A 27,934-nucleotide genomic window follows, 5' to 3' on the forward strand; every position below is an offset into this window, starting at 1 on the left:
CATGAATGACAACATGCATATTTTTGGAATGGGGGAGAAAAATGGTGCTGTCTTACCCATGTTCAAATAATGGGATTTTGGTTTCACAAAAATGAAATCTCAACAGATTTTACACCATTAAACAGAGACTTTATTTCCAGTTCAGCAATTAAATTATTGCCTTCAACCAAATTGAGTCATATATAAAGCAAAGAAATGCTACTGATAATTACATCTACCACGCAACAGTCTCCAAGAGCTCCCATTTAGCGCAGTGAATGAGGCAAACAATCAGTTTTAAATAAATACATAAAGCATTACAGCAAACAGCCAAAGCTGTATTTTTTTATCAACATAGTGCATACAACATCAAGTCAGATATGTCGATAACTATAATGGTAATGGAAAGACTGAGCAGAAGCAATATAATTTACAATCAGTGCATGCTATATCAGCATAATGACATTCAGGGCCTCGCCTTCCCATGTACAGTTAGTTATGAGACATTGGTTGTTTTTGGCAAACAGCCTTTCTTTTATATAGCACTTTCCCACCGTGGAGGTACTCAGTGTTTTGACAGTCACCTCAAATCTAACGTGGGGTTCAGTATCTTTGCTCAAGGATACTTTGACATTGTCAACAGGACAGAGGAATCGAACCCCTGACCATTCGGTCAGCAGGCGACTACTCGATGACTGAGCCATGCCACCCCAAAGAATAAAAACAAAACATTGTCTTTGATAACACTACTTCAACAAGGGATGAAACACTGAAAGGACATGAAAAGTTATACAACATTATAATTTGGCACTGAATTTTCATGATCTCTTTAATCAAAATATACAACCTCCCACCAACAGCGTGTAGAAGTGTAAATATGACGCTTATATATTTAATTTAGTATTGTATATACTGTATACATCAACCTCCGTCAATATCAAGTTATTTATTTACATTCATTGTGTTTGTGTTTACTTTACACAGAGACAAAGTGAGTAAGAGAGAAAATGGTGAATTAATACATTTCAGTTTGCGATGTACGCCACATAAATGAACACAAAACATTCAAGTGCATTGTTTGTAGTCTATTGTAAATTAGTTTCACTGGTTTATTACAGATGGCTGTCCAGACTATTTGAAGTGGCACAATTTTAGAAATTAGTTCATTCACTGCCCACCCCCTCACATCAAATGAACTCGACGTCTACCATCGTCAATGGCAGCCGGTTCATAATTGTGCTGCATCAATCCAGAAAATACCAGTACCGATATGATACTAAAACAAGGTCATTGGTATTGGGGAGTATTAAGAAACAATATCCCCATGCTGAAGAATATGTACTTTTTGAGCATAAGTTTCCAATTGATGGTCGACCGACCCAAGATGGCTGACAGCCTCGCACTGTTGACAGCCTCATCATTTCTGTGAACCTTTTCTGTTACCTTTCTTCGTGTGATTTTTTTTTTTTTTAACCCTAAGGCACAAACCCCTATGGAACATTGAATGACGTCAAATTCACCAAAGGCCAATGTAATGAAAATAGGACTTCCATTATTAAGAAAACAAATACATTGTAGTAGAATTGATGAATAATAAATACAACTAAAAAGGGCATGGTCATGATCTTCCACAATAACAAACATTTTTTTTGTCAATGAATAATTTTATATCCCACCAAGATAATTTGGCCTTTAAATGGACACTTCATATTCGCGTGTATCCTGTGGACAAAAAGAGAAATATATCAAAAGCAAATTCATATTATGATACCTTGCATCGGTATGCAATATGAAAAATGTCTTTTATCAACAGATAGGCTATTTTAGAAAAAAATATTGAGATGCCACAATATAATACAATCATTTATTCATCGTCTATACAGCTTATCCACACAACAGTTGCGGGGTGAGCTGAAGCCTATCCCAGCCAAATGCAGGCTCCAGGCGGAAGACATTCTGAACTTGTGACCTGTCAATCGCAGGGCACAAGGAGATGAACAACCATTCACACTCTAGCTCAAACTAGAGGCAATTTAGAATGCACAGCCAGCCTACCATGCTTGTTTGGGGATGTGGGAGGAAATCGGGAAACCCAGAGAAAACTTACACAGGCCCAATATAATACATTTTTAATTATTTACTGAACAATAACAACAACTCACTCACTTTTTAAATTGTCATTAAGCTGATCTGTCACAAAATGTTAAATACCTCAAGTAATGCTGCAACCTTAAATTTTACAGAATAAAGAGAAGCTCCACGGCAGCATATACATTTTTGCTCATATAAACAAATTCTTTTCTACTAATTAATATTTGTATGGTGGCGGCCCTGTGGGTGAGTAGTTAGTGCATTGGTCTCACAGCCCTGTGGTCGAAGGTTCGATCCCAGGTGATTCCTTACTGTATGACGTTTGCAGGTTTTCTCTAGGTACTCCGATTTCCTCTGGCATCCCAAAACCATGGATAGTAGAATGGTTGCCCCTTGGTATGAGTGTGAATGGTTGTTCGTCTCCTGTGCCTTGCGATTTGCTGGCGACCAACTGGTGCCCATTGTTGGCTGGGATAGACTCCAGCATCCCCCGCGACCCTTGTGAAATAAGTGGCTTGGAAAAATGAATGAATGAATAAATAATATTTGTACAATGGCCAGAGACTTTATGAGGAAGTGGTTCACTCGCCTAACTGCTAGGGGACTTCAATGCTAACATGTGCAACAATAGTGAGACCTGGAGGGCCGTGATTGGGAAGAATGACCCCCCTGAACAGAACCCGTGTGGTGTTCTATGTTGGACTTCTGCGCCCGCTATGGATTCTCAGTAATAAACACTATGTTCAAGCATAAAGGTGTCCATAAGTGCACTTGACACCAGGACACACTAGGCCACAGCTCGATGATTGACTTTGTGGTCATGAGAGGGGTGGTGATGCCAACCGAACACCACCAGGTGGTGATTCGGCTCCTATACTAGGGGAAGATGCTGGTCCGGCCTGGCAGACCAAAACCGTCAGAGCTTCTCTCATGTCGCTGGAGCAGTGGGGGACATTGAATCTGAGTGTCACCATGTACCATGTCTTTATTGTTGAGCCGGTAGACCGGCCCTGTGGCTGCAAAATGGTCGGTGCCTGTCGTGGCGGCTAACTCAGAACTGGTAGACACTGGCAGTAAGGGGATGTCATCAGGCTGACGGAGGAGTTCTTTCGGGCCTTTTTGGTCCGCAGGACTCCGGAGACAGCTGATGGGTACGGGCTGGCCAAAAAAAGGTTGGTATGTCCTCTCCAGGTCCGGCAAGAGGCCATTCACCAAGTAGAAGGTTTTAAGTATCTTGGGGTCTTGTTTACGAATGAGGGGAAAAAATGGAGCGGGCGATCGCCAGGCAGATCGGTGTCTGCAGTCATGCCGACTTTACATCGGTCTGAAGCTTTCTATTGACCGGTTGATCTACGTTACAACCTTCATCTATGGTCACAAGCTGTGGGTCATGACGGAAAAAACAAGATCCCAGATGCAAGCGGCTGAAATAAGGGCTCGCAGTAGAGCCACTGCTCCTCTGCGTCGAGAGGAGCCAGATGAGTTGGCAAGGTCATCTGATTAGGATGCCTGCTGGGCACGTCACTGTCCACAGGGGCCAACTCACGACACACTGGGGAGACTATGTCTCCCGTGAATGCCATGCTATCTTCCCGGAAGAGCTAAATGAATTAGTTTGGGAGAGGGAAGTCTGGGCTTCCCTGCTGAAGCTGCTGCCTCCACGACCCGACCTCGGATAAATAGAAGAAGATGATGTTTATTTCCTCACCCCTGCCTCGTAAAGAGGATTGTTGAAATCAGACTCCACCGTAATGGGACTGTAGGAGTGTGTGTGAGAAAGTGACTTCCAGAAGAGTGGCTTCCATTCTAGCCTGCAAATGCTAAGAGGAAGAAAATAATAATAATAATACAATCTCATCAATTCATGAAAGTTTGAATTAGTTAACACATGTTGTACTTACTTTGTATAGTACATGTAAATTCCTCCGATCAGGAGAATGACCAGGATGATGGGCAGAATAATTGCAAGAGCGATGTTCTCACTTAGGATCTGATGGGAGGTCTCAAATGATTGAGACACTGTGATATTTAAAAAATACACACACACAAAATACATTGAATTACTGTAAATACAAGACAAGATTTTGCCAAAATAAAATGGCGTTCAAGGGTAACATTATCTATTACCAAGACAAAACTGAAAATATAATCACCTTCTAATTTGTGATCTTCAAGAAGATCCTCATAGGCCACTATATGAAGTAAAGGACATAACAAAATTATTGAATTATTGAGTGATGAACTCAGTTAAATATGCAGCAGGAGAATGATTAGAAGCCATTAAATAAGAAGTCAATGATCATTTTGGGAAGGGTGACAATTTTTTTTGTTTGGAGTGGCATGCATAGCTGGCGGCATTGAGTATGGCCACCAGCAATTAGTTGGTTGGAAATTAGATCTTTGAAAATACATTTTCTGGAGCATCGCCATGGTATTACTGCTCTACTTACGAAATTTTCAAGTTACAAAAAAGTTCTGAAATTTTTAATTTCTAAACTATGCTAAGAGTCATTATCCACAAATTGAGAAAACATGGGGGAGTGATGAACAGTTCCAAAGGAGGACTCAAGGAGGAGATCACAAAGGCAGTGGCAAATGAGCAGCAGACAACAATTTGTGACTGATCATTACCTTTGCAAAAGGGTGGTGGGCTGTTCCACTGAGAAGGGTGACCTGGAACACAGCTGATGATGACCTCACCAATGAGCTCATAGCCCTCATAACAGAAGAAACGCAGAGTTTCTCCTGCCTGGTAACTGTGCTTATACAACGTTTGGTAACCATTGTCTGGGACGCCAGGATTTGGGCATGGATCGTACTTTACTGGGCAAAACACAGAAAAAAATAGTCATGTAGTCAAGTTTTCTCACCCATGTACAGTGAATGATACTTACAGACACATTTTGGGCTGTGGTCACTCCATTTTGGGGTACCAGTATCTCGTCCGTGGCAAGAGATTTGGCTTGGACCTTCTAGTTGGTAACCTTGGTTACAGGAGAAACGTACAGTAGTTCCAACAGCAAAACCGGCTTCAGGGCGCACTGAGCGTGCTCCGTTTACAACCTCTCCTGGGTCAGAACACTGGTGAACTGCATGGAATTTGCAAAAAAAGAGAAATATATTCAGGAATGGTCAAGTCTTCGTGGATTTAAATCAGGTCACCACATGCTGTACGAAAAAGTGCTTTTAGTTGCAGATAAATTGCGTTCGAGTAAACTAAATGTCTTTCTTCTCTTGACAAATGTAGTTTCCCTATGCTCTGCCATGGCAAGAAATCATACTAAGAAACGGTGAGTAAGGGCAGCCTGGTGGTGCAAGTTGTTAGCGCGTCAGCCTCACAGTTCTGGGGTCCTGGGTGTTATCCCCAGGCCTGTGTGGGTTTCCTCCACGTACTGAGATGTATGATAATGATTATAAACTGCAAAAATTGCTGTGGACTTTTACCTTTGACACAGGTAGGTGGGCTGCTACTCCAAGAAAGGTCCCACTGACAGGTGATGATGTCCGAGCCGTTGATGTCATACCCTGGTTGACATTGATAAGTGAGCACGCTCCCTCTCACTGGGAAGGAATGAGATGAGCTAATCCACCCGAACTCGATTTGAGGTAGAGTGGGACAAGTATCGTTTGGCTCAACCTCTGTATGACAAAACAAATATCATGCATAATATTAAGTGTTTGACAGTATTTAGTATGAGTAATAAGAATGACTGTATTTTTACATTTAGCAAACTAATCTTACCACGATAATGAATGAGAAATCCCTGACTCAGAATAAAACTGGAATCTACTGGGTCACTTTGAAACTGAATGGTGACCTCTGACCCCCCGGATACAACTTGGAAGCGCTCTTTGGAACCCAGGTAATGGCCGATGACGTGGGACATGAGATCGCGGCCGTCAAAAATGGTCAGCACATCAGTGTGGCGAATGTTTAAGCTTTTATTGGGAAAAAAGAAACATTTATTAGTGCAGGAAGATTTTTTATTCTTCTTTGTTTAGGACTGGAACTGCTTGGGGTTCCATCAACTAAGAAAAATAAAAAATGCATTTGTATTCATTTGTGATTTGACATAAATTATATTATACACACCATACAATATGAACATAAAAATATGTATGACCTTCACCTTACCATACTGTAACGGGGGTATTAATGACTAATGACTTCATACAAGGACCGAACCCCCTGTATCAGGTTTTCTAGTACACCATATTCCCAGAGCAACCCCTACAAAAATCCACGGGAGACATAGTCGAACACTTTCTCTTAGTCCACAAAACACATCTATAGTTTATTTGGGCAAACTCCCATAAACCCCAAAAACCTTTCTGGGCTATAGACCTGTTCCGCAGCCAGGACAAAAACCACACTGCTCCTCCTGAATCTGAAATTGAACTTTGTGACAGACCCTGCTCTTCAGTACCCCTGAATTGTCTTTCTCAGGGAAGCTGAGATGTGTGATTCCCTTATAAATGGAAGTTGGAACATATGATCCAGTCCTTCTTTTTTACTCTGAGCTGCTGTGGTACATATGCGCAAACAACAGTCGGGGCCCGTATTCCCAATCGAGGGCGGAGGGAGACTACCCTATCGTCTACCGGGCTGAAGCCCAATATACAGACAGCGAGCCGGATGGTAATGAGTATGCCCACACATGTTTGTCGTCTTTCACCATAAGCGACTCGAGAGTATAACAGTTTCAACCCTCGCCTCGAGAGGACTGGTTCCAGAGCCCAAGCAATGCGTAAAGGTGAGCCCTACTACATCAAGTTGGAATTTCTGAACGTTTTGCACCAACTCGAGCCTCCCTCCCTACCAGATGGGTGACTTTCCAGATCCAGAGTCAGCTTCTAGAGCAAAGGATCGGACTTCCAATGACTTTGGCCAACTGTTTTCACATCCTATCTCTTTGCCCTCTCACAGAAGTGGTCAGGCCATGGAAAGGGGACTCCAAACCACCTTGCCGTGCCCAAAGGATGCAGGCCCGACCACCTGGCGCTCGCCATCGTGCTTCACCTGCACATGATGTTGACTCTTTGCAGCAAAGGCTTTAAATTTGGCAGCTATGCTCTAACACAAAAATGTTGAGCTGGTCTCACCTGCTTAAATGAAGAAAATGAAACAAACTCACATATGGATGTCTAGTTCAATGCGCTTTTCTTCATTAATGTGGATCTGCCATAGACAATCCAAGCCCTTAGAGTAGCTCTGAGGCCAATCAGGAGAAAGGATTGTACCCGATGGATCAGTCAGGTCACCTCCACACAGTGCTGATGGAACAACAGAAAGGTAAAAACAGAGGTGAAAGGACAGGGTCCAGATGGCAAACATTTTGTGCAGTGGTAATGTCAGATTGATGAATGCTTCTACATACAAATTGTTCAGGTTTCAAAACCATTTGATATGCAAATTACTGCTCTAATGCACTAAATTATTATAACAAATTAACTATTATTATATACTGGTTATATATTTATCATTATGTGTTTTTGCTGTTGTTGTTATTTAGTCCATAGCTTCAGCGAGTGGTGCACGCTCAATAATCTAAAACGACTGAACTCATCTTGGACTTCAGATGGAATAAGGCCGCTCCTCTCTGCTGATATCACTGGGACTAGTTATTTATTTATTATTTATTTAATGTTTATTTGTCTGTTTGTTTGTTGTTGTTATTTGTGCACTATGCGGTGAACACTTTAAATCTCATTGCACTTATTTAATGACAATCAAAGCATTCAATTGATTCATTTTCTGAACCGCTTATTCCTCATTAGTTGAAAATATTTTTGGGGATTTACTTATATCTTAACAGTCATATTACATACCCTTGCACACAGGTTCACTGTCATTCCAGTGAGGGTTGGTGGGATCCACACACTCAATGGTAGCTGATCCCTGTTCCATGACAAACCCTGGTGAGCAGCTGAAGGTAACAGTGGTTCCCAGTTGGTAGCTAATGTCACTGCTGCTAAAATTTCCGTGGGGCATGTAGGGCTCCCAGCAGTGTTCATCATCAAATGCTGAGAATAAAAAAAGGATGAAAAATGAGATTTCATTCCATATAGTATCAATAGTGCTTCCCTCTCATAACGAGAAAACTCGCATTTTCAATTTGTCAATGTAAAGTCTTATGTAAACTATAAATAGGCACCAATTAGGCTGTTGGAAAGAGCCTTGCAAGGAGACCGTTTTTTTTGGGCTGGTGGTACCTGTGTGGTATTGGCTAATATCGAAACTGCATTTTGTTTAAATACCGTATTTTCACGACTATAAGGCGCACTTAAAAGTCTTAAATTTTCTCCAAAATAGACAGTGCGCCTTGTAATCCAGTGCGCCTTATATATGGAAGAAACAGAAAACCAAAAACGAAAAACCACCACGATCGAATATTAAAAAAACACAAACGCCTGAACTGAAACAATACTGTTAATAATGCAGATGCCATCTTAGTTTACAAAATCTTCCATCATATAGCTCCTCCCCAAATTCAAGATTTTATCCAAAAAAATCCAAAACATCAACAATCGCTCTAGAGGTGTCTGTGTAGTGACTGCTTCATACCTGGAAGTCAATAGCAATTACCGTATTTTCACGTCTATAAGGCGCACTTAAAAGTCTTAAATTTTCTCCAAAATAGACAGTGTGCCTCATAATACAGTGCGCCTTATAATACAGTGCGCCTTATTTGTGGAAACAATGTCATTCATTGAGGGTGCGCCTTATATTGCGGTGCGCCTTATAGTCGTGAAAATGCGGTAAATGTTTAATACTAAATTACTGCATATTCACTTGACTGGAAAGTATTTGCTATCATGGCTTGGTCAGACAATGTCAGACTTATTGTTTGCCATTGACAGCGTTGGAACATATGGTAATTCGCTAAGACCTTCTTACTTCAAATAGGTTGGACATCTACTAGTGATAAACTAATTTCTGGAAAGGCTGATTTTAGTCTGCGGAAGGGTATTTCAATCGCTACCAGCCTCAGACTTCAAATGGATTGGTTGTCTACTAGTATTAAAGTAATTTAAATTCACAGCAGAAAGATGGTTGAATGACACACAATTTGATGTCTACCATCATCTTGGGAAGGACATAAACTGCTCTTTTTATAGCAGTGTCTGTACCTGGTGGCCATCTTGAATAGGGTGACCAGGATTTGGAAACTAGATCTCATGAAAAGTACGCATTCCACAGCATTGGCACATTGTTTCTTAGATACACATAGATGACGTAATACATATCGAATAGATACCGATAATAGTCAGGAAGGAAATTTGAAACTGGCAAATTGCACTTTAAAAATAAAATAAAGCATTGCAGACGTTCATTCCATTTTGTCCAACAAAATGCTTTTTAGAAGCAATTTAGGTTGGGCTTGATGAAAAAGATTTAACACTTAACCTAATGTTTGGTACAACCTTTTTGAGGTTGTGAATTGTTGGTATGCAGTAGTTTGCATAATTAATCATTTTAATAGTTTCTATGAAAGGATTTAGAAAATCCTACCCTGTTTCATGGAGAACAGAAAGTATGTTGTTAGGATATTTTACATATTTTTAAATTGATGTCATCAATTTTCACTCCAAATGAGTACATTTCTAAGAGTCCTTGATGCTCACCTTCATATCGCAGTGCCAAAAGTAGAGGGATGGAGGATGAATCAGCAGTAAGTTCCAAGTAAAGAGAGGTGCCTTCACTCAGCAGTCCATGCTCTGGGACGTCATCCATATCTGAATCGAAGAGAGGAGGTGACAAAGAACTGTTTCCGCTGCGCACAATTAACCTAAAAGGACAAAAAGAACATTAATATGACATTGCATATTTTATGACGGATATCTAACTGGAAGATGTCAGCAAATTAACTTTTGTTCACTGTTATTATTTGATGAAGGAGTTATATTCAGTCATCTATTGTTGGTATAATGGTTTTAAAACCATTACACCAACATTATACCATTGTTGGTATAAAGGATTTTACATTAGAAATAAATCATGTTGTCAGTGCTTTTTGTACATCTATCAGGGGGAAAAAAGTCCCATAACTCATCTTACAATGTGGCAATACAACGATTATTGATCCATGGTCAGGAAATCAATCTACGATATTTTACACTGCAAACAAATACAAATACAAGCAATTTATAAATGGTGAAACACTTTTTTACACTATCCTCGACAATGTGTCAAACACCTTTGTCTTAGTCACGGATTATGAAAAGACTTTCATGCAAAATTTCTTTAAATGAACACAATATTAATGTCCATTCATTTAAAGTGGAAGGACTCGCTATGAATGCTAATTTTTCAGTACCAAACATCCAATTTACTTGTAGTGGGACAGGGCGAATTTTAGTGAGTCATTAGTTTTAGGTCCATACAGGGAAAGAAACTAAAAATATGCCAAGACGAATATGATGTATGTATATGATATTACAAATTTAAACTTATTATTTCAGGAAAATTATAGTTTGGCATTCTGCAAACCTATTGTGATGCAAATAATCACAATACATCACCAACTTGATACTATATTGTGACACCCCTACTACTCTTAAATTATCAAACAGTTTGAGAAAGAAAAGTGCCAAACGACAATTAGTGATCCACAAAACAACTTACTTATCATCATCTTCGTCCAGTGCAATTCTCTCAAAATGCAAGTGGAGTCTGTGCCCATCTTTGGCTTCTAGTAACCAGTGACAGCTCAGATTGTTTCCATTACTGTGATTGGTAACAGATGGAGGGGGTGGCGATAGGATACGGCCCACTGTTGCATTACGAACCCACCCCCCACATGATACAGCTGAGGAAAAACAAAACACCGCACATATAGATTTCAGAGATCAGCCACATTCACTAGGCAGATTTATTGCCCACGAGGGGCCTTCAAATAAGATAACTGACCAACACATTGGGGTTCGGATGTACTCCAGTGCGGTTGTGTTGTGTTGACGCAGGTAGCCACTTCGTGACCACGGACTTGGAAACCTGGATCACAATGGAAGTGAGCTTGTCCGCCAGGATGGATGTCGGTTACGGTCACGCCACCGTTTTCGGGAGAAGGAGGGAAGGTGCAGGATAGTATAAAAGCTGCAAGACAAGAAATAGTGCAACCTTATTTCGAATAGAAGTGGACTCACATAAATGGAATTCTAACCCTTTCATCAACAAATTCTGATTTTCGCATATTATAACCCTTATACTTATTTATCTCAGTAGCTGCCATAGTATAAAATAGCAATAATATCCCCTGAAACAACGTGATATATTTAATGGATGGAAGAAAACACATATTGGGAGTTGCAAATGTAATTTAGTTTGAAACTAACTCCAACTACTGGTACAGTTGTACCTCGACATACGAGTGCCCCGACATACGAGCAATTTGAGATACGAGTAAAATTTCGGGCAAATATTTTTCTTGAGTTACAAGACAAATTTTGATATACGAGCGTACAGCGGACGCGAGAGGCCGCTCATAAGACCATCATGGCCACTATCTTTTTGGTCGCAACTCCTTCGTGTAATGTCTCTACGAGAACTGGGCGGGGCATTGAATTCTTTTCAGTGTTTTTTTTCCCGTTAGTCAGTGCGAATGGCGTATATACTACTTCTCGTTGGCAAGTGGTCGTGAGTTATCCTATTGTGAGGATATTTGTGTGCATCATTTTCGGAATATTTTGAAGGGAATACAAAAGCAAACAACCCTCGATAGGTTGCATCTGAAAGTCAGGGTGGAAGCGGGGCAAATAGAGCCAACCCGGGTAGCAAAATTTAAAACAAAATTAATATTGAGTTTAGTGTAAGGTTAGATTAAACTTATTTTTGATTGTCTGCATCATAGTCCAAATTCATTTAAGTTATGTTACGAGTGCGTTACCGTGAAAAAACTTGTTAGTTTGTTAATAGAAGGTGAATTAGAACATATAAAAACTTTTTTTCCAATCCAATATCCCGTTTTAGGTGTTTTCTTCAGTGGGTTGGAACAAATGAATTTGTTTTTAGTTCATTTCTATGGGAAACGTTCATTTAAGTTACGAGTAAATCGACATAGGAGCTCAGTCCCAGAACAAATTAAGCTCATATGTCGAGGTATGTCTGTGTATTTATAGCCTATTTTAGATTGATAAAATGCAATCGAAATTGACCCGACTACGGTTCTTGTCTAATCACAGAAAGAACAATGCTTGCGTACATAGATAGCAGCGCAATGTTATGTTAAAGTCAGTTTACCTTGATAGTGCAGGATGAACTTTCCGTGGTTATTCGACTGGCGAGTGCGATAGTGGATTTGCACCTGATTGGTTGTGCTGCGGATCACTTGACCCTCCCTCATCAGGGTCTCATTGGCTAAAAGCTTAGGTGCTGAACCCCCATACCCCATGATCGTAAGGGACTCCTCCTTGGACAGATTCACCTTCCTTACCTGGCAAAGAAAATAATGACAAAATGCAATATGAATTGTATTTTGGATACACAGCACAAAACACAATTCACTCATTGCTTAGCATTGATGAAAGTTGAAGTGTCTCATCAACCCATGTCTGTCTATGTAAACCCTGTGGTATATGTCAATCCTTGTAGGTTTGTCCGGTGCTCACATGTTTCTTAGTTCACGTCCATTGCGCCTCGTTTCCCCACGTCTTACCTGTAAGCATGTTATGTTCTGTCCTTTAATTTTTGCTTTGTTTAGGTTTTTACTGATGTTTGTACAGGGTGACCCAAAAAGATGCGTACCCATATTTTATTCGATAAAAAATCCATTTTTTTAACAAATGTCTTTTCTGTTGCAGGACGTGAAAGGTGGACCTATGGATGATCGTTTTCAGCTATAGTTGCCCCAAAAATGTCTTGGACAAATCAGCAGAAGATATTCTCCCTGGAGATCTATTTTGCGACAAAATCATACCAGAGTGTACAAAATAGAAATTTTCATGGGTACGCATCTTTTTGGGTCACCCTGTATTTGATGTTTTTCTTTGGAAAACAAGTTTTGGTCATTAAAAATCACGTGAGTGCACCTTAATTTCCACAAGTTTGTCTGCTTCACTAAATGTGGGTCCAACTCCACACACTGCCAGACATAACAGAACTCGAATTACTTTAAAATCTGTAGACTGACCATGAATGTTCATAGTTTAGTCCCTCCCATTGGTGACACCAAACATACAACCCATTTTGAATGGGTTCCTTTCCAGTCTAAATGAATTGAACATCTTGCTCCATCAATTCCACCCAATGAGTTAAAAATATGTGAACAAACAATAATGGAAAGAGTGAGTGCTCATGATAAATACTTTACCTGAATCTCCACACCAAAGCCTGCATATACTGTAATGCTGTAGGTACATTCCAGCGGGGAAACAGATGACGACGCAGAATTTGGTGACTCGACAACATCCTCCATTGCAGACAATGATGCATTGCACTGAACTGCAAATATAAGAAACATCAACAGGTATTTGAAAAATATTCCAATTTCACTGGAAAAGGGGCGATTTAAGTTTGGGGACGACGTCTGAATTGCCCGTCGGTCACATTCATCGCATGACTAACAAGAAAAGTTAGAGAAGGCATACACATGACCATGTTCCATTGAGCACATTGCAGAATGTTGATTAATACTTAGAGGTGATTTGTCTTAATACTGGGTTTCCCACGATACTGAGTAAAATTGTTTATGTACTCACCTGTTCAGACACTTTTCTTTTCTCTCCCCGTCTTTCAGTTATCTACTCCCCAAATGGAGTCTCCCTATCTTTTTTTCTCCATTATTCTTTTCTTCTCTCTCTAACTTCCCCTGAAACAATTTCTATCGTGTTCCTGTCTCTGAATAAAAAACTGAATATACACAGCCCGAATGGGAACAACACTTCAAATGTCCATATGGCATATTAAAACTGTTCTGTACTACTGTAACATACTATTGTATCATATTCCCTGAATCATGATATGTATTGGATTGTTATGTTGTTGGCAATACCCAGCACTACTCATTTTGAGGAATGTTGAATCATATTGGCTTGGATTTTACGCCAAAAGCCAATCTTTCGTGACAGATTTTCCGATAAATATGTGTATGTCCGCATGCTACAGCGGGCTCCTTGCACTTACAGATCTTCACGTTAGGCCATCCATGGGCAAACTACGGCCCGCGGGCCACATCTGGCCCACAAGGCATTTTAATCCAGACCCCCGACGTTGTCCAAATAATGTTTTATTTGTTTATTTATTTTTTATTTATATTTTTTCCCCAAGATGGCGCCGTCACACGGAAGCCAATGGCAGTAGCTCTGTCCACTCTTATTTGTTTTTTTGTGTTTTACAGCCCCTCTACCTTTTTTTAAATTACATTTTAATATTTCTTAATACATTCCTTTTTACTTTAATGATGAGTGATGACAATGTTAATACTTTAGACCTTTTTTTCTGTTTAAGTTTCATATGTACTTTTAACGGATGCAGTTTTTTATGTATCGTATCTTATGCTGACCCGGTCCATCTGTCACATTTTTAAAGTGAATGTGGCCCCCAGGCCGAAAAGTTTGCCCACCCCTGCGTTAGGTGGTTATACAAGGCCACACAATTCACTCACACAGAGAACCTTTACGCTTGACTAATGGGCATCTGGGCCAGATGTTCCCATTTAGGGATCCTCAGAATCTCATTAGACTTTGTTCATGCAGGTTTTAAAGTGATATAAAACTAGTCATCTTCAGCGACAGAGCGACCTTATTCCTTCTCGTTGGACCTAGCTTGAATTACTTATGTGCCTCTCGGCACAAAAAAAAAATCCTAAAAAACTACAAAGAGCATGTTACACTGCATAATGTAAAAGTAGAAGCAAATACATACTTACTTGGTTAATTATTAAAAGACAACAGTCAGCTTACATCAATATTCAATTATAGATGAATAATGCCATTGGGTTTTTATAAATATGTTACATAAGAGCAAAAAATGATGTAATTGAAATGTAATATTAGAAATATTGAAGGAACTTAAATGCTGATTCAAACTGATGCATTGTTAAAACGTTTTATATATATATATATATATATATATATATATATATATATATATATATATATATATATATATATATATATATATATATATATATATATATATATATATATATATATATATATATATATATATATATATATATATATATATATATATATATATATATATGTATGTATATATATATATATATATATATATATATATATATATATATATATATATATATATATATATATATATATATATATATATATATATATATATATATATATATATATATATATATATATATATATATATGTATATGTATATGTATATATATATGTGTGTATATATATATATATATATATATATATATATATATATATATATATATATATATATATATATATATATATATATATATATATACACACATATATTTACATATATATATATACATATATACATATATATACATATATATATATATATATACATATATATATATATATATATATATATATATATATATATATATATATATATATATATATATATATATATATATATATATATATATATATATATATATATATATATATATATATATATATATATATATATATATATATATATACAATACATATACATATATACATACACATATATATATATATATATATATATATATATATATATATATATATATATATATATATATATATATATATATATATATATATATATATATATATATATACACACACATATATATATATATATACACACATATATATATATATATATACACGTTGATTCTAGACACGAGTAAATCGACATACGAGCTCAGTGTCCCGGAATGCATTAAGCTTCTATCTCAAGGTATGAATGTAGTTACCTGGTATGTGCATTGTGGTTATAGTGGTTGTGGTGATTAGGGAAGTGGTTGTCTCCTCTTCAATGGGAACAAATGACATCCGGTTCCTTAATCCTGCATGGCTGCCTGCAGAGGAAGAGCCCAATGCTGTGGTAAGCAGTCCAGGTGAAATGACTGTAGCAGTTGATTCGCTTTGCCTGACTCTAGGCACTGGTTGTGTTGGATTGGTGGTTGTACCTGCTGAATTTTAATACAAGGTATGTCATCGTTATGAGTGAACCACTATAGATTACATAACAATGGCAATTAAAATAAATTTTGCTACCTGTCGTGCCAGAAGACTGGCCTGAGTATTCCTTACTCTGTAGGGCAGCATGGATCATGCCACCTATTGGGTAAGAGTCCGGGGATGATGTTGGAGGTTTAACAGGCTCAGGGGTCATGAAGCTCATGCCTATGCAACGAACAATATGGTTTAAGACATACGTATAAACTCACTTCTTTACCTCCCATTACGATACAATTTGCGATACAAGGTTCAACATAACCTGACAATGTACGATTAAATACAACAATGAGTCAGAAAATCAATCTACGATATTCTATTCTATTTTATTCCTATTAGGAGAAAAAACGGATTGATCTAAATGTAGAAATTGACAATGTTTATTTTTTTGCACAGACACTGTCAAACTGTTGATTTCCTTACAGACTAAGACATTTTTAGCGCAATATTTCTGTAACTTAACACACCAACACTATATTATTGCAATATTCTATACATTCTTTTGTCTTTCTTTTTCATTGTCTGCCATTCACAGCAATAAATACTACATACATTGACGTTGTTAGACGCCCAAATCAGTTTGACTGTGGGCCAATGAGCGTTCATTCACCATCTACTGGTAAAAAAATGAATATAGCAGCTAATGAATTAACAGATGCCATTGTAATGGGATATTTCTTTACGTGACTTCTTTTTGAAATAACAAATTCATCCTTGGTGGGAGCATTTTGATAACCCATCGGGTTACAATGTATAGCAATACATAAACAGATCAATATATTGTCATAGGACTAAACTAAATTCAAGGGCATTGGCACATGTGCAGTTACCTGTAACTTGGTGGCTCATGGTGACAGTCAGTATCACAGCAAGGTATGAGATCTCCATGGCTCCAGAATAGAACCAATGATCTGAAAAATAGATACGATTTAAAAAAAACACTAAATCAAATTAAATTAAATTTGTCTAATTTTAGGTTCATTAGAAACAATCTAGTACTTGAGTGAGCAAAATTATATTTTGACACAATAATCACATGACTTACTGACTAACAAGTTGGTCATCGGCCTACAAAACAACAGTAAAACCAATTGAAACCATTTATAAGCAAGCTTTGAAAGCACTGGAGAGAAAGCCAAAAATGCACCACCATTACCAGATATAAATAAAAAAAAACACACACACAAACACCTGAACTGGAAAAATACTTAAATATGTAGATTCCACCTCCAATCTCCAATCAGAAAGCAAGATTTTGTACAAAAAAAATCCAAGACATCAACAAGGGTTGGCTCTAGAGGTGACTATAGTTCCCTTCAAAAAGAGTGCTTTCAGCCAAAACACCTTCTCTGTCCGCGCTGCAGATACTTAGAACTCAATACCAATTAACATATGTGAACTCCTGTCTCTGAACCTCTTTGCCAATCATCTTAAAGCCTGGCTGTGAGACAAACAAAAAAGCAATCATGACACTGTCTAAAATTATATTACATATATTTCTTATATATTTGTGTATGTGTATATGTATGTGTGTCTAGTGTATGCCATCATTCCTCTTGTACCTATGCAAGGGACTAAAGATAGAAATTAGCCATCGGCTACATAATTACATATGTTCATTAACGAGCAACCCAGAAGGTGAGTGATTAGCACGTCGGCCTCACAGTGGCTGACCTGGGTTCAAATCCAGGTCGGTCCACCTGTGTGGAGTTTGCATGTTTTCCCCGGGCCTGTGTGGGTTTTCTTCGGGTACTCCGGTTTCCTCACACATTCCAACGACATGCATAGTAGACTGATTGGACAGTCTAAATTGTTCTGAGGTTTGGGTGTGAGCGTGAATGGTTGTTTGTCTCCTTGTGCCCTGTGATTGGCTGGCCACCAATTCAGGTGTCCCTCGCCTCTGGCCCCGAAGCCAGCTGGGATAGGCTCCAGCACCCACGACCACCCTAGTGATGATAAAGTGGTTCAGAAAATGAGAGATGTCCATTAACATGAATATAAATAGGCTCATTAATATGTGCTGTCCCTTATCAAATAAATCAAAGTCAAACTCAAAATGTCATGATTCTGAGGAACAACATGATATTCTGATTGGCTAAAACATATATAATTGTACCTTTCAGGGTATAATGCTTTGTCATCTTAATGCTTTGGTGCCCTTGATGTTTGACTTTTGCATCTTGGGGCTATTCTATAATGGTATCATTTTTTTCTGCAAAAAAGTCTTATAATGAAATATATCCAGTGAATTAACTCTTTTTGCATCACGCTTTGAACCAGTGTACCATGTGACTGATGATGCATTTCCAACCGAGGTAGAAAAAAAGTAATAATCACAGTTTTAGGAAAAAGTATAGTTCAAATGGAAAGGTAGAGTACTGTATGTTTACGTCACAAGCCTGTTTTTTGGAATAGGAAGTATGACTATGAAAATCTGGGTTCATTAATGGAAAAAAATGTCACTCAGTGCAGGTGTTTTGCCGATATCATTTTAACAGTGAGGGTCAAAAGAGCATCTGTTGCGAGGAAAATAAGCATGCTTTGCACTTGCGTGTCCTCCCCTGCCTGCAAACGCGTGTCCGAAAATGCGCTATTCCACATGCATAAGATGACTCGCCTCTCTCTGCTGCAGCTAGGCCACCAATGTTTTACGTTGCCATCATTTCCCCATGAAAATCAATCAAAAATGCACATCGAGGCGTTTCCTCGGTGATGCCAACCTCGCATGTCATAAAAACGATCGTTTCTCTGCCAGAAAGGATCCTTCGCATCTTCTCGGCCCCTCATTGTGTCCGGGATAATTTCGAGCCATCGGTATTCCAGATTAATAAACGAGGAATGAAAAAAAAAATACATGCACTGTTACATACCTTTATATTGCCTCCTACGATGGCCTTAAAGGACAATATCCTGTTGCTGTAGGCCCCCCCTCAATATGCTGAGGTGCCCCCTATGGATGCTTGTTGTGTGCTTGACGCATTCGGTTCGAAATGTATCTGTGTTTGAGGCGCCAGGCGCGCTCTAGTGGCCGTTTGTGAGAACTGCAGAAGACGCACGAGCAAAACATCCAGTCCGACAGGAGTGACCGAGCTCGACACTGAGGGGTGCGCGTGAGTGAGATAGCCCGTGAAAACCCCTCAGAGTCAAAGAATTGCCTGGGTTAAACAAGGTCACGCAGCGCCTAATCTGAAATGTGTACATTTGAGTGACTTCAAGGTCTGCAATTGCCATATACGCGCACTTCAATGTGATACTATCTCCTCGACCCTGTGATTGGCTGGCCACCAGTTTAGGCTGCCACCCGCCTGGTGCCCATAGTTAGCTGGAATAGGCTCCAACACCCCATGCGACCCTTAAGCGGTACAGAAAATTAATGAATAAATGAACATTTATTTCTACCTGTATTTTTTTTTAGAATTTATGCAATTAATTCATTCATTTTCTGTACCGCTTTATCTTCATTAGGGTTGCGGGGGGTGCTGGAGCTTATCCCAGCTGACTTCGGCCCAAAGAAAACCCATGCAGGCCTGGGGAGAACATTCAAATCATTGGACTGACCTGCATTTGAACACAGGACCTCAGAACTGTGTTGCCGACATCCACTAAGCCGCCCTTTTTTAAAATTTAATTTGACCTAATTATTTTTTTAACATACTATTTTTACATACTTTTGCATTCCTCTAATAGTTTATGCGGTATATTTGTGAAATAGATAAATCTAGGCATCAAGGGGTCAAATGTCTGCAATGCGATTGTTTATGACATAATGCTTTTATATAACACTCTTAAGCATGTTTATGCATGTATAACATTGTCTATATGTTGGAAATGTACCCCCCCCCCCCAGGAGACACACACACATACACAAAATGATTATTTAAGAGGAAAATTGATGTACAAATATTAGAATAAATATTGCATTATTGAGAAGACTGACAGAGTCACAATTTAAACAAGTTTCTAGATATAATGTAACCTGTGAAGCTAAAGTATTGCATATTGCCTTTACTTGGGCAGAATCAAAGAGCATAAACCTGCACAAGCAACTGGAACAAGAGGTCAGTGTTGGTCAGCATGGATGAAAGTTGTCGCCAGGATTGGCCTCAACAGCCTCCTAGCCAGAAGGGGATTTAAGGAAAAAAAAGAAAATAATTGAATGAGGCTGTCTGAAAGCATGGCTGGCCACTTTTGCTTTCCAGCTTTGCCCATCTTATGCTTAACATGATCTGTTTGCTGTGGAAGGGTGCATCAATATTATATAAAATTAATATTTTCCCTTATTTAAAAAAATTGCTGGATGTCCCTTCTATTTGGTAAAGGATGAAAATGGATTAATGACACTGAAAGATGAGCATTCACAGCAAATCCCCCCAGTTTAAACTAAACTAATTCACACTCACATTGGCAGTGAATGAGTTAAAAACATATAGACTAGTATTTTGATTATTTATTTTTCACGTGATCTTAAATTATTTCAATACAGCCTATTCCACTCTTAATTTGTTTCGATTAGGGTTGTCAAAGGTATATAATTATGTAAGACATTTGATTGCAAAAGTATCATTGCTTGTCTTTGCAGATAATTATATTTTCATTTTGCACTAGTCTTACATATGTTCATTAACAGGCAACCCGGAAGATGAGTGATTATTGCGTCGCCCTGACAGTTGCGGACCTGGGTTCACCTGTGTGCAGTTGGCTTGTGCTCCCCAGGTCTGCGTGGGTTTTCTCCGGGTATTCAGTTTTCTTCCCACATTCCAATGACATGCACGGTAGGCTGATTGGACACTCTAAATTGCCCCTGAGTGTGAGGGTGAGTGTGAATGGTTGTTTGTCTCCTAGTTTTGGCTGGCCAGCAATTCAGGGTGTCCCCCGCCTCTGGCCCGAAGTCAGCGGGGATAGGCTCCAGCACCCCTCGCAAACCTAGTTAGGATAGTGCCCAACCTGTCTACCATGGACGTGAATGGAGTATGGGAGGAACCCAGACTACCCGAATGAAACCCGCGCAGGCCTGGGGAGAACATGCAAATTTCACGCTGGTGGACAAACCTGGATTTGAACCCAGAACCCTGTGAGGCCGATGCACTAAGAACTCAGCTCTATATTAAAATCGCCAATATTCTTTGCCAGTTAAAAGGAGAACTTGGAATGTACATATATTTCGTGTACTTTTTTTTACAAAAAAATATACCCATTATTATTCAAACCGAAGAGCAGGAAGCAGACAATGACAAGGGAGTGCTGGTGCATAAACTTAAGGTTTTATTGAGTTTGAGTTGGATTTATTTAGGAAAGAGACAGCACATGTTAAATAACATTTTCATATTCATGTTAATGCCCGCCTCGTTGTAGAGGTCCCCTCGCCTGACTTCGGTGCGGGCAGGCACGGGCTCAATTCCCGCTGGTGGGCGTATGATTGGGAGTGCGGATGGTTGTTTGTCTCTCTGTGTGGCCTATGACTAACTGGTGACCAGTCTAGAGCAGGGGTGGGCTAACTTTTCGGCCCGGGGGCCACATTGACTTAAAAAATGTGACGAATGGGGCGTGTCTGCACAAGATACGATACATTAAAAAAACTGCATCCGTTAACAGTACATATGAAACATAAACAGAAAAAAGGACTAACGTATCAAGATCACTCATCATTAAAGTAAAAAGTATAAAGTACAAAGTAAAGTAAAAAGGAATGTATTAAGACATTTTAAAATGTAATTTAAAAAAAGATAGAGGGGCTGTAAAACACGAAAAACAAATAAGAGTGGACAGAGCTACTGCTACTGGCTTCTGCGTGACGGCGCAATCTTGAGGAAAAAAAAAACCAACATTATTTGGGCAACGTCAGCGGGCCGGATTAAAAAGCCGTATGTGGCCCGCGGTTTGCCCATTCCTGGTCTAGAGTTTAGTCTGCCTTTTGGCTGACAACAGCTCGGTTGGAAGATGAAGGAATGAATATTAATGTATATGAACGTAATCATCGGGGAAGGACGAATAGAGAAGATATTTTCATGCCAACGCACACAATAACATCGGGTTTAAATATACAGACAGGAGTTGATTACGGGCACCTGGGTCACCCGAGCCAGAAAAAAACACAGCAGGTGAAACAATCAAGCGGACAGGAAACACTAGGAAACAAACCCAACCACCAAAACCCTAACAAAACATGACACAAACAGCTAATCATCCACAACCACACTTATAATTTGATACACATTTAAAATAGTAACTTCTCCAAACAAATAAAAATGACCAAAATATCTGTTTTGCAAAATATAAATGTTTCATATAAAATTTTGGTTGCATTTTACAAGCAGTTGATGAGAATTACTGAGGTTATTTTGTTTTATCTGCCATCTGTTCATGTGAGGGTCTCAGTATGAGGATTACATAGACGGATCTAATCCAGGCCAGAGTGACAGATTATTCCTGAGATACTTATATGTTGTACGCATACTATTTAATGTTGTATGGTTACATGTTTGGCGTTACACATTTCTAAAACTAAATATATGATCACAACAGTGAACTTTTTTTTTTCGCGAGATTTATACTCATGAAAGAAAACAGATATTTTCCATTCGTTTGTTACACTATTCGATTGGTATAAAACTGGATCAAAATGGAAGTTTACCTACATTAAAAAAGGCAACATTCTAAATATACTTTTCAGTATTATTAGCTAATGCCTATTAAACTGTCAATGTTTAGCACATTTTGTAATACGTTTTATATTGGAATATGATAGAGAAATATGGGATTATCTGCTTTATCTTTTGCGATGTTTGATTACTATCCCTTCATCCCTTAATTTATGTATTCACAAACTCAGAAATTATTTGATAATTTCCAGTTCCAATTTTAACTCACTGCATACTCACTTGAATTGTAAAGTCATATACAGGGTGACCCAAAAAGATGCGTACCCATATTTTATTCGATAAAAAATCATTTTTTTAACGAATGTCTCAAACTATTGAGGAACTGAAAACTGCCATCACAACAAAAATAAGAGCCATCCCGAAAGAGGAGTGTGTAAAAGTGATTGACAACTTTGTCAGACAAGTACAGGTTTGCTTACAACGGAATGGTGGACATTTGGAACACATCTTGGGAAAGCCATAAATTGACTAAAAATTGACAGAAATAGCTGAAACTTTGGTGAATGGTCTGCCATAAACTGAATAATGTGTGGTTGTAATTTGAAGTAAATAGCTTTTTAATCAAAGTCAAAATAGACATTTTCATGGGTACGCATCTTTTTGGGTCACCCTGTATTTCACGGCTTGGTCAGAGACTGCCTTAACTCATTGCTTACTAGTAATGATGTTAATAGACGTCTAATCCACTTGATGTGGGACTGTTACCAACAACTAAACATTTGTTCATCCGGAAATTTTAATCTTAAAATCATTACCTGCAATTTATGAAAATTCAGTCACTGGCCCCCTCCCACTAGTATTTCGGAATTCAAAGTAGAAGAATGATTAAGTGCAACATTTTTAGATGTCTGTCATCATTCTGGGAAGGGCAACAAGCCCTCATTTTGACATCAGCATTCTTGAGTAAGTAGGCCAATGTTTGGGAAAATAGATTTTAAAAAGTAAATTATTGCACAGCATTGGCACATTATTTTGTAGTACTCATTCATTCTCAGTACTCAAGTTATTTTAGTGCTGTATAATTACCGATACTGATATTTGTGTCAGTAACATTGCAACAAACTAACAATAAGAATACAACACAACACATTACAATTCAGGAAGGGCTGGGTGACAGAAAAATCTAAATCTGTACATAAATATTACAGCATTTACCACTTCATGCTGTAGACAAAAAATAATTAAATTATTTTAAATTCAATTTGAAAAAAAAATCATGAGGTAATGCGCCTGCATGATTTTTTTTTTATCTTCTGTATGAAGTGACTCCAAATGCATCATCCTTTGTTGTCTTTACTTCTTGGACATCATTTTCACAAATTCTATGGAAAAAATAAATTGGTGAGGGTTGTTTCTGCAGTTTTTGTTCTCTACTGTTTGTGTGGTCTTGTTCTTACCCTCAAAATCAACAGTCCCATCTCCATTTTTGTCAGCTTCCTGTAAAAGTGCTTCAATTTCTTTTTTATTGGCTTGTCCCCCTAATAATTTAAGGACAGCGTGCTTCATCTCATCGGATGTGATCGAACCATCACCATCGATATCAAACTGGAAGAGATGATAAAATTTTCATAATGTAAATAGGACATTTAAACTCCCCCATCAACTAGTATATAATGAGCTCACTTCTCTGAAAGCTTCTTTAAGTTCTTTTATGCCAATCATGCCTGCAGTTTCAGCCAGAAGTTTGGGAGTCATCAGTTGCACAAAGTCCCCAAAATCCACCCGTCCGCCCACTGTGTAGACAAAAAACAAAAACAAAAAAACTCTATCATTGGTGATTGCCAGTAGACATTTGGTCACTTTCTTTTAATTTTGGTGCAATTTTAGGTCACTTTCCATTCATTTTGGTACAATTTTAGGTCACTTACTATTAATTTTGGTGCAATTTTAGGTCACTTACTATTAATTTTGGTGCAATTTTAGGTCACTTACTGTTAATTTTGGTGCAATTTTAGGTCACTTACTATTAATTTTGGTGCAATATTTTGTTCACTTACTATTAATTTTGGTGTAATTTTAGGTCACTCACCATTAATTTTGGTGCATTTTTAGGTCACTTACTGTTAATTTTGGTGCAATTTTAGGTCACTTACTATTAATTTTGGTGTAATTCTAGGTCACTTACTGTGAATTTTGGTGCAATTTTAGCTCACTTACTATTAATTTGGTGCAATTTTAGGTCACTTACTATTAATTTTGGTGCAATTTTAAGTCACTTCCTTGTAAACTCATAAGCTGCTATTAATGGCGCTAGGCGTCCAATCCATTAAGATGTCTAACACAGTTGAAGTTACTAAAAGATAAGCATTCACCAATGTTTTTTTTGTGCATTATAGTCATAAAAATATAATAAATTATATCATTAACTTACAGTTCATGTTGATGTTTTGGCTAAGCTCTATCAGCTCCATTTCAGTTGGCATGTAACCCATTGTTCTCATCAGGTTTCCCAAATCTTTACAATTTATGAAGCCATCTTTGTCTTTGTCAAACTCCACAAAAGCCACACGTAACTCTGGAGACAATGTAAAGGGAGAGCGATTAAACTTGCATGGAAATCAAAACATTTAATCTTGTTAATTATATGTTGGAGAAATACAACAATTACCTTCTATCTCCTCGTTAGTAAGAGCTCTCTGCAAAAAATAGAGATTAACACATGAAGCAATATTTATGTTATGATTGTACACTATATTAAAAGGAGCAATACCCAAGATTAGGACTTCATGTATTCAATAAAGGGCTTTTTGAGTTTTATGTAAAATTACTCTTGGCTTTTTCCCTATGTAACTTGTCCTTAACCCCATTTATTTCACCTCTTGTCACCTTCCCAACATGTTTCAGGTGTCCCATGTGTGACCTATACCTGATCTCTGTGTCTCTTTAACCCTTGTCTGTGTATTGAAGTTCCCTTTGCTTGTCGATTTCTTGACAGTCTTTTTTGATTCCCTGATCTTGTTTGCACTTTTTGGTTTTTTAAACCTTTTGAGGTACCACCACCTCCCATTTTTTTGTCTTCATCCAAGGTATTTGCATTGTAAACTAAGGTAACTATAATGTTCAAATTCAGAATTAACGATGTCGTGTACTGTTCATTTTCTGAACCGCTTATCCTCACAAGGGTTGCAAGGGGTGCTGGAGCCTATCCCAGATGACTTCAGACACCAGGTGGTGGACACTCTGAATTGGTGGCCAGCCAATCGCAGGGCACGAGGAGACGGACAGCCATTCACGCTCACACTCATACATACAGGCAATTTAGAGTGTTCAACCACCCTACCATGCAATTTTTTGTGGGAGGAAACAGCAGTACCTTCACATTCCTAATACTACATGCATGGTAGGCTGGTTGGACACTCTAAATTGCCCCTAGACATGAATGTGAGCATGAATGGATGTCTGTGCCCTGCAATTGGCTGGCACCAATTCAAGGTGGCCCCCGCCTCGGGTCCGAAGTTAGCTGGGTTAGGCTCCAGCATCCCGGTAAACCTTGTGAGGATAAAGCGGTTCACAAAATGAATGAAAAACATTGAATCTGCATACATTTGACAACTCTAAAAATGCAATGTTTTGATTATTTTCCCTTTTTACTTACAATAAAGCTTACACTGCAAATGAATACAAATGACCAATATAAGTACAGTGTTCCCTCGGTTATCGCGGTTAATGGGGACCGGGACCACCCGCGATAAGTGAATTTCCGGGAAGTAGGGATTCCCCTTCAAAAATGCCTAATTTGAATTTAATTCCCCCAAAAAAAAGTATTTATTTTTTTTAATTTATTTTTTGAATTTTTTTGCATTTTTTTTACCCCCCGATATACAGTACACCATATAGAAGACGGGTAGAGAGAGTGAAATTCATGTTATAACAAAAAAACTGTAAAATATGTTGTTTCAATGTAATATTTGTATTTTTTTTCCCCAAAAAATCCGCAAAGCTCTGAGTCCGTGGTAGCTGAACCGCGAAGTAGCGGGGTAACACTGTATTCAACAATAGCTCATTGTCTCATAAAAAAATGATCAGTTTACAAATACATTTTAAGTTCATGCTGTTGTCTCCTCATTCTTAGTTTGAGAAGGAGAGTAAATAGAGAAAAAGAGGTGTTAAAAGCACTTACTTGACTCCGTTTCCCTCCTTTTAGAAAGATGCAGGCTTGTTTCAGACTCATGATTTCTACTTTTGTTAAGAAGTAATTTATGAAATGCACTATCGCATGTACTATATATGACTAGACCTATAGATGTATGCTGTCTTTATTAAGAGTGAGGGTAAAATCTGATCAGTGGATGGCAGAGAGGAGGGATGAGGATGGATTATCTCTGAAGCTTTGGTTTGTAATAGAAACATGGATCAAACGATGCACAATTTTATTCACACTATGCACTTTCACACATGCAATTTTCAAGATGTTTGTAACAATGCAATTCCATGTTGATCATATTGTGTTAGAAGGACATAACAAATCACAAACAATTTGAAAACTTATTAAACTTATTTTCTATACCCACCATTGGTCATGCAATGGTCACATTTCATCTTTACAAAATAGGATGCAGATTTAACCCTTTCTGTCGCCAGTAGTCGCTGCAATTGACATCTTTTCAAAAGTTGCTTCCTCTTATATTAGGGGTCTTAAACTCAATTTATCAGTGTGAGGGGCCATTGGAAAGAAGAGTCAGGGCTGCATGAAGTATTCCAAAAAGTGGGACTAATGTTGTTGATACACTTTAGCTACTTTATTAGTATTAACACCCCAAAGTTATCATTAGCTTAGATCGTTCAGTGCCACATCTAGGCACAGTGTGTTGTTGTTAAAATAGAGGATTGATTATGAAAACAGATTGGCACAACTAGGGCGGCTCGGTGGAGCGAGTGGTTAGCACTTCGGCCTCACAGCTAGGGGGTCCTGGGTTCAAATCCAGGTCATGTCAATCTGTGTGGAATTTGCATGTTCTCCCCAGGCCTGCGTGGGTTTCCCCCAGGTACTCCGGATTCCTCACACATTCGAAAAACATGCATGA

The 27,934-nt window shown here is 38.3% G+C and overlaps 2 protein-coding genes across 5 annotated transcripts; both read right to left on the reverse strand.

Moving 5' to 3' along the window:
• Positions 1-107: 107 nt before the first annotated feature.
• Positions 108-19,261, reverse strand: sez6l2 (seizure related 6 homolog (mouse)-like 2). Of its 4 annotated transcripts, none has more exons than XM_077734068.1 (19): positions 19,122-19,261; positions 17,082-17,162; positions 16,291-16,419; positions 15,987-16,091; positions 13,380-13,510; positions 12,311-12,503; positions 10,982-11,167; positions 10,697-10,880; positions 9,697-9,860; positions 7,900-8,094; positions 7,206-7,344; positions 5,813-6,009; positions 5,515-5,709; positions 4,965-5,159; positions 4,702-4,893; positions 4,224-4,262; positions 3,972-4,089; positions 3,779-3,890; positions 108-1,701 (listed from the first exon to the last, which is right to left on the reverse strand). In XM_077734068.1, the coding sequence occupies exons 2-19, from the start codon at positions 17,137-17,139 to the stop codon at positions 1,672-1,674; spliced, it is 2,562 nt and encodes an 853-aa protein (XP_077590194.1). In that variant the 5' UTR covers positions 17,140-17,162; positions 19,122-19,261; the 3' UTR covers positions 108-1,671. The 4 variants fall into 4 exon arrangements, with proteins under 4 accessions (XP_077590194.1, XP_077590193.1, XP_077590192.1 ...); XM_077734067.1 differs by having other exon boundaries at positions 15,987-16,094; XM_077734066.1 differs by having other exon boundaries at positions 15,987-16,202.
• A 4,341-nt stretch (positions 19,262-23,602) lies between these two features.
• On the reverse strand, positions 23,603-27,260 carry cabp5b (calcium binding protein 5b). Its single transcript, XM_077734579.1, has 6 exons — positions 27,031-27,260; positions 25,519-25,546; positions 25,282-25,425; positions 24,534-24,643; positions 24,308-24,455; positions 23,603-24,232 (listed from the first exon to the last, which is right to left on the reverse strand). Exons 1-6 carry the CDS (start codon positions 27,079-27,081, stop codon positions 24,204-24,206), a joined length of 510 nt encoding a protein of 169 aa, XP_077590705.1. The 5' UTR covers positions 27,082-27,260; the 3' UTR covers positions 23,603-24,203.
• Between the last annotated feature and the right edge of the window lie 674 nt (positions 27,261-27,934).

This window comes from Stigmatopora nigra, chromosome 15, assembly GCF_051989575.1.
Source record: "Stigmatopora nigra isolate UIUO_SnigA chromosome 15, RoL_Snig_1.1, whole genome shotgun sequence".
Lineage (NCBI taxonomy): Eukaryota > Metazoa > Chordata > Actinopteri > Syngnathiformes > Syngnathidae > Stigmatopora > Stigmatopora nigra.